General features: G+C 36.5%; 2 protein-coding genes and 1 long non-coding RNA gene across 3 annotated transcripts; all 3 read left to right on the top strand.

The window, feature by feature from the left end:
- The first annotated feature begins 491 nt into the window (after nucleotides 1-491).
- Nucleotides 492-733, top strand: LOC147525422 (uncharacterized). The gene is made up of 2 exons (XR_015221644.1): nucleotides 492-563; nucleotides 640-733. It is a non-coding gene; the product is annotated as an uncharacterized LOC147525422 (long non-coding RNA).
- Nucleotides 734-1154: 421 nt separating this feature from the next.
- On the top strand, nucleotides 1155-5387 carry LOC147525421 (uncharacterized). Its single transcript, XM_086579384.1, has 8 exons — nucleotides 1155-1163; nucleotides 1673-1747; nucleotides 1965-2021; nucleotides 2099-2146; nucleotides 3431-3699; nucleotides 4120-4185; nucleotides 4386-4441; nucleotides 5255-5387. The coding sequence occupies exons 1-7, from the start codon at nucleotides 1155-1157 to the stop codon at nucleotides 4417-4419; spliced, it is 558 nt and encodes a 185-aa protein (XP_086435510.1). The 3' UTR covers nucleotides 4420-4441; nucleotides 5255-5387.
- On the top strand, nucleotides 5109-6768 carry LOC147525420 (protein terminal ear1 homolog). The gene is made up of 5 exons (XM_086579380.1): nucleotides 5109-5142; nucleotides 5263-5518; nucleotides 5634-5765; nucleotides 5880-6021; nucleotides 6128-6768. The coding sequence occupies exons 1-5, from the start codon at nucleotides 5109-5111 to the stop codon at nucleotides 6185-6187; spliced, it is 624 nt and encodes a 207-aa protein (XP_086435506.1). The 3' UTR covers nucleotides 6188-6768.
- Nucleotides 6769-8024: the final 1256 nt, after the last annotated feature.

Genomic DNA, 8024 nt, shown 5'->3' with positions numbered 1-8024 from the left:
TCTTAGAAGGTTATATGTAAAAAAGAAAGACTAAAGGTTCTAGATTTCCATTACCAAATCAAAGACCATTAATACTGAGTAGTGGAAAATGCTCCCAGTGACCCACGTTAGTTCTCTTTTTTTCTGAGACTGACACATCAAATTTTTTATAAAAAAGGAATTCTACGCTCTTTTTTTGCCAATTTCAATTGTTCGTAGCCCAAAATAGTTAAAAACCTCTTTCTATATATTTTTTTTCAATTCTACAAAACACTCCCAACTCTCTAAAAAAAAAATCCATCTCTTCAAACCCTCTCTCTTATTCATCTCTTCTTCCAAAATTAAACGAGTGTCTTCAGCGGCTCAGCCTCTCCAGAATGCCAATGAGCTTATCGATTCCGTGGAGACATTCATATTTGATTGCGATGGTCGTTTTTCTATATTCTATATAGTTACTAATTTTATCTAAGGTAATTTGGAATTTAGTCCGGTGATGATGATCATGTTTGGCATGCAGGGTTATATGGAAAGGCGATAGTCTGATCGATGGAGTGTCCCAAACTCTTGATATGCTTCGTTCCAAGGCACGATGGAATTCTCTCTCTCTCCCCCTATAATACTCCGGAAGAATTAATTTTTTTTCTCCTTTTCTTTCTTCAGGGCAAGAGATTAGTATTTGTTACAAACAACTCCACCAAATCTAGGAAACAATACGGAAAAAAGTTTGAACATCTTGGCCTTAGCGTCACTGAGGTCAGTTCACTCGAGCTTGCTTCATTTTTTACTCACTCTATAAACTCTGTTGCATATTCTTGCAATTTTAATTATTGCTTTCGAGTGTTTCAGGAAGAAATTTTCGCTTCATCTTTCGCAGCTGTTGCTTATCTCCAGTCCATTAATTTCCCCAAGGATAAAAAGGTATGCTTCTGTAACCAAGAACCTAAGACCTTGAACAGATCAGATCCTCTGAAACCTATAAATCAAAGCCACGACCAGCCACTGTCACTGAATTTGTTCTATAATATATATTTTTTTCCTTTTCTTTGGCGGACATATAGGTCTACGTAATTGGTGAGGATGGCATACAACATCTCCCCAATGTTCAAGGATGAGTAGCCTTTTCCTAGGAATCTGATGATGACATAGGCTTACAACCGGAATAAATTATACAAATAATGGTACAGGTAGGTAACTGATGATGCTCTCAGATGCAACTTCTTTTTGCCCCCTTTAAATGTAAATGCAAAAACTGCTTCTAGAATAATCATATTCATATTTGATGTAAAATGAATATGAGCTAAAAGCCACAATTGTAATCTTTTCTTTTCAAAAATGCAATTTTGTTTTATTGTCCCATTTGTTGGGAAACAGATAACTTCTTGAACTTATTTTAGTCGTCACGATACAGTAGGATATCGCACAAAAGCGACTGGACAAAGAGGATAATAAAAATCCAGAAGAAAAATAGGGACCAAAAGCGGGAATGAGGACCAAAAGCGGGAATGAAAGTGATAGGAAAGATCCATCTGCAATTTTGCTCAACTCAGGCCGACTGTGTTGAGGACTGAACATATATATTGTCTTCGTACAGACTACAGAATCACACAAGCAAATGCAACATGGGTTGTTGTGGAATTAAGAAATCTTCTCAAATCCCTCTGTACCGAATTTCATTTTTGTTTTCTGATATTAGAATTCAGACTTCAAATTTATCTTCTTCTTATTCGGTGGCGTCATCATCTTCTTGGATTCATTTGAGATCTTTCAGGTATTGTTAACTCATTCGTCTTCATTGCATGATATATTTGATGTGACCAGAAAGAAATGGCCTTAGAACTAAAGATAATATAGTCATGGAGAGAAACAAAATATGAAAACTGAACTTGACTTGCTTCTTCTGTATTTTGTACCATATTTATCGTGATTAAATTCTATGGTGAGCACTGAATTCAGAAAAAATTGAACCATGCTTTGAACAACAACAGGATGAAGAAGACTGCAGGCAGCTTACAGATAATAATGTTAATCCAGAAAAGGGTCATGTAAGTATCTTCATGCAGTTGAATTATGTGGATTCTAATATTGTTTTATTCAGTATGCTCACAGGAGCTGTGTACAGCGATGGTGTGACGAAAAGAAGGGCATCACTTGTGAAATCTGCCACCAGGTATGTCCATATACCTTCAAATCTCATTCAGTTTTCATGAATCGTGGCCCCAATGGAATATTGGAATAAGTTAAACTGATATTGAAATGTATATGAAACGTTATCAGGAGTGCTGTTATAGTTTTAACATCTTATTATTGAACCTAGAAGTTCGAGGAAAAAATACTTCATGTGTACCCCAGTGCATTGCACCAGTGTGAACCCACATAAGCAAACTGATTGCTGTTTTTTTGCTGCAATGTACTCTCTCTATCTCCCTATACATGTAACCAAGTCAAGATGCTTCTATGGTATTGAAAGTTAAGACATTCCTTCACAATACAGTTACAATTATGGTGGAGTCCTATGTTGGTTCAATGTGATATATGCTACTGCCAATTACCCAGTAATTCAGTATGAAATGAAATAGCTACACATAATTAGGAAATCTGGCTGGACCTCAATAGCCTGTCGCAGCACTATTCTGCATTTTTCCTAATTCAAGATCGAGGAAAGATTACCATTCTATCTTTTTGAGGACCTTAGCATGATGATGGTCATTCCCAAAACTTTTGGGTCGCAACTCATGACTACATGATTCCCAAAGATTACCAGATGCAGCTGTCTGTAATTAAAGGTTATTAGCTCTTTGCACAATTGGGTTGGTGTCTACTGTTCTATTTCTGACAAAAAGATTTTTAGGAATATGATTCATTTTGCTCAGGGCTATTATTCTTCAGGCCTTCTTCTTTTCTTTTCTCTCTGTGTGTGTGTGTGTTTTTTTTTTTTTTTTTTTTTTTTTTTTTTCCTACAACCCTATCTACATCCATATGCTCCCCTCTCATTGCTTTTTATGTTCATTGAGCTTCGAACTTGATATGTATATCAATCAACCAAACTTGCCCATATTTGTTTTCTACTGCAATATGATGGAGTTTGGACCAGTTGCTAACTCAGATTTTTTCTTAAGTTTAGACTTACCAGCCTGGATATACTGCGCCTGTTCCATCTCAACCCCGCCCTGATATTGGCTGATCCATCTATTCTAATTGCGTTTTGGTACGTTATTTAATTATGTGAGTACGCTTTAGTTTGGCTCCTAAGTGTACCGGCTCATTAAGACGACAAAGGCTGCCTAAGCAAACATAAACAACAGAATTTGGCTCCTTTGAATCAAGCCATTTTGAAAGTTCACGGTCATCAATTGACATCCTGTTACCTCTCTCAGCCTTATCTATGTCTTCCTTATTGCATAAAGACACTGGACCTATGTACCAAGCTTTATTGCCTTTAATCTTTTGATAGGCCTCATCATATTTGGGCTCCAAACTGTTGAAACTATTTACAACAACACCATATGCTGTTTCTTCAGCCTCTTTGATTTGGTTGCGGATATCTTGCAAGTCCGACGAGAGATCACTCAACCCTGCTGGTAGACAAACTTTAGTTAACTCAACTCGATCAGGCAAGCTTGGCACAACAAAAGGCTTAGACTCGGCTTTGGTGGTTGATCCTGTAATGGTATCTACAAATGGAGATATATTGGCTGATCCATCTATTCTAATTGCGTTTCGGTATGTTATTTAATTATGTGAGTACGCCTTAGTTTGGCTCCTAAGTGTACCGGCTCATTTTGCTGATTTTGTTGCACTTACACGACTCTAATTTTTTAGACCTGTACTGCAGGGAGGAGCTTCTCCCAATGGCTGATTTTGTTGCACTTACACGACTCTAATTTTTTAGACCTGTACTGCAGGGAGGAGCTTCTCCCAATTGAATTTGGAATTTGGAATTTGGGTGTTTTATTACTGGCGTAGTAGTATATTGTATAGTGGACTCAAATTGAAATTTTTGTTTGAACTATTATTTTCTTCAAAAATATGGAGGTGGCAATGGTGAATGTTAGTATAGGTTATGATTGTTAGTAGAATGATATATTTGATTTAAGTTCACAACCATCTTCATTCTCTATTACCGATCACTTTTTGTGACAGGTTTTTAGATATGGCGATGGTGAGCCGACAGATAATGCTGCAAGATTTCATAAGTGGTTTACTCAGGTAAATATTGAACATACTAGATAAAGTCTGTCGTCTCATAAGTCGTACCTTCTTTAGCGCTCTGACATGGGATACTTTCAACAATATCCTGGAGCAAACACCTCCACTAAATGGTTTGTAGATCTTATGTGATCAATGTAGTTGGATTTTTACCTAGCACATGTTCGTATGTTGTTTATTTCATCCATTTTGCGTGACAGGTGGGAAACTAGGCTTCTACTACAAGGAGCATGAAATTCTTCCTCCTCTTCCAGGTTGGTTTCTTTCCTTGAAATTAAGTTCCTATATACTTGAGTGAGTGAGTACGACTGATCATATTTATGGTCAAATTTGATCAGCGAGATACGTAAAAAAAATTGAGTTGGTGGCATTCCTTTTCCAGTTCAAACAAATTCATATAAATTAAAGTCAAGTAGGTTGTGGGCCGTTTATCGTTGCTTATGAGGTCTGGTTAATATAGTTTTGCTTAGACGGTTGTTTCTACCTTTCCATTAGTTGGCATAGTCAGGGCTGTTAACAGGTTGGTGTACACATCTTAATTAGATAATCATATTGAAAGATTGTCAAAAGTCAAACACATGATCAAATAAACCCCTGCAAATCTGCCCTTTTGAGGTCAAATCTGTATATCCCAAATTCCCAACTGAAATCAAACATGTATCTACTACTCCCTTTTCCACAGGAGCTCAGGTAGTGGTATTTTTTTTTCTAGCAATATGTTCCTGAATTCAAAAGAAAATATTTAGTGTGATCTGCATATTACTTTGCAGAAAGCATGCCAACATATGTTGGTATTGCATTAATAATTTAATAATAAAAAAAGGAGTAAAGCTCAGATTTAACCTTTAAGAAGTATTATGCAAATTGGATAACCATCGACAGATTCTCTCATCTGTCTACTATTTGTCTTTTCACTTATGCTCATGGAAGTGAAAGCTATTGATATCTCCAAATTCAGTTAGGTAAAAATTTGGTCATATTTCCAACAGGGTGTTTTTGCACGCGTTATATCCGGTTTGTGAATTTTCTATTGGTGTTACCAATTGTTAATTTTTTTTATATGACATGTCATTGTAGGATTCCCAAAATCCAATTTTGGAACAAAAGGGGTTGCACCAAAGAAGTACAAAGAGCTTCGGAAACTGTCCTCTTTCAATGCATCATCTCAAAAGGAGAAGAGTACAAATTGTGAGGTGAAGCAGGTATGGAGGCCTAAAGGTGGTAATTATGGAAAAGTTCTTGAAAAGTTTGATCACTTGGATTTAAATGTTGTTAAAGCAAGAGTCCATGGAAAAACTTCTGTGATGATTAAAAATATTCCCAACTCATTCAGGCTAAGTTCATAAAACTCATATCATGCATCTGTTGGTCTATCTACCACTTTTGTTTTTTAATAACAACTTATGGCCGGGATCACTCATTATTTGTTTTTTCGGTTTTGGTTACAGAAAGAAGGTGTTGCTAGAAATTCTTGATAAAAACTGTTTTCAAGAGAATGAAAAGATTAAGAAGCAAGAGAATGAGCACTCATCAAACTGTTTCTCAGAATATGATTTTTTGTATTTACCTATGGATTTCCGGTATGTATACACTCTTATTCACTTTATAACGTAATATCTTTTTTTCGTCAGTAAATTAAAACTTTGGAATTGTTAATCTGTAATGGTTTTTTGCAATTCATGTTGCATTTTCAGGTCTGGATATAACCTTGGGTATGCATTTGTCAACTTCACAAGTGGTGTTGGTGCAGTTAGATTTTACAATGCATACCATAAGTTCAAGTGGGATAATACTACATCTGGTAAAGTCTGTAATATAACACATGTTAGGATTCAGGTGAATTTCTTTTTCATTTAGTTTTTCTTAATTAATCATCGGCTAGATTTAAAACTCTGTGTTTTTTCTGGGACAAAATTTGAACTTATGATTGGTGATATTGCAGGGGAGGGAGAAACTAGCGAAGAATTTTGACTGTTCATGGTTTGCATGCATGCCACACTGACGAGTTCTTGCTCACTGTATTTACACCGCCTAGAAATGGTGCTGAGTCTACAGGATCAACTCCGTTTTTGATTGGAAGACGAGCTAGGTTTTGTCGTTGAAGATGTTGTTAATGGTTTTCTGCTCAGGCACAAACCCTTTCTTTCTCTATTTATATGGATTTCTTGATAATCTCCGTGAGGATTTGTTGATAGTTGATCCAAGATCACACGAACTGAGGCTGTGCTGTTGAAGTTTTGTGAAATGCCACTGGCTGACGGAGACATCAGTGGCGTGAAAGGATTAGGTGACATGACAGAAGCCGAGGACGGGGAAGCTGGCAATAGACTCAAGGCAGCAGCCATTTCCATAGCAGCAGATGCAGCTGAATGGGGAGAAGGAACAGCGGAGCCTATGGACACATAGAGAGGATGAATCTCTTCAGTTGTGTGCGCAAAGCAACACACTCTGTTGTCTCCCCTTAGAGCACTAATCATTTACCCTTCAATGCCGCATGTCATAAACCATTGTATCTTTTGGGTTTTTTTCACATTGCATCTTCTCAAAAACAGTTTTATGACAGGTTATGGATTCTTTAAACTATGACGACCTCCATCAATTATACTATTATAAGAGCTCAATATGCTAGCAAAAGGATTCATGTAAAACTATAACTGTAGGCAATCGATGTCTCAAATAGCAAAATATTTAAAGGTTTTGATTTTCTAACTATGAAATTCTAATCTTATAAAGTGAGCTTCTCTGTGGAAATTCTTTTGACTAATTGTTTCTTCCGAAAATAGGAGATCGGAAAGGGTGAGAAAATAGGTGGTAGATGAGCAATAACTGAGAATTGAAGGACAGGATATTAGCAATTGAGATTATACTATTATAGGGATCTATTAGAAAGAACGGAAAGAAACCATGATGGAATATGTTTCTGCTGATACATATGTAGACTAAGCTGACAGATATAACATTATATGATTTACACGAGCTCTTCTGTGAGGATTAAAGAAAATTGCAGTGTAGTGTGTTTCAAATGATAATAGCTTTTCATGCAGAGCAACACTATAACTGTGCCACGTATATATCTCCTAAATCACAAAATGAACAGGCAAATACAGAAGGCATTCATGTAACTGCAAAGAAGTCTTACATCGTAACTGGAAACACATAACTTTGATTTCACCAGATGAGTTGCCATGCCGAATCCCATTGCTCCAAGACCAATGAAACCAAAACGATAAGGGATTTCAGTGCTACTTGGCCAATGTTCAATATAAACTAAAGGATAGTGGAAAAACTATTCGAGAAGGATTTGTAAAAATTGGCGGAATTGGTAAGCCAAATATGTTCCTTCCAATTCTTAAAAAAGTATGACTTGAAGAGAAATGTCATAAATTACCAAATACATGTGGTCAAGACGATGGGATTTGGTCTCTAGGGGCTAAAATGCTAAGATGTCTCTACCTAGAACCAGATCAATTTGTTGATTGGTAATAATAGATAAGTAACAATCAACAAAAGGGTCTTAAGGAATCTATATTGATAACTAAGACATCCCAGCTAGGCTCATACCTCTTAGCCCACTATGTGTCATGTTCCTTAGCAAGGCAGTAAGGTAAATAATAAAGTCCCAGTTATGATTGTTTCAACATATTGGAGCTCCACGCACTTAAAGACACTGCCTTGGGATTTCAATCCTTGAAACAGAGCACTTGCAGAATCCCAATCAAGGAGAAATGTCTTGACATCTTAGCTGCTATTTCTGAGCATGCACTGTTTCTTTGAACTTTCTTTTCTTTCAGAGTTTATTTTATATTTTTTGCCTTTTGTCTCATGATAAATGTGTAAGT

The sequence above is a fragment of the Coptis chinensis genome, chromosome 1, assembly GCF_015680905.1.
Source record: "Coptis chinensis isolate HL-2020 chromosome 1, ASM1568090v1, whole genome shotgun sequence".
Taxonomy (NCBI): domain Eukaryota; kingdom Viridiplantae; phylum Streptophyta; class Magnoliopsida; order Ranunculales; family Ranunculaceae; genus Coptis; species Coptis chinensis.
This window is presented reverse-complemented; position numbering and strand designations above follow the sequence as displayed.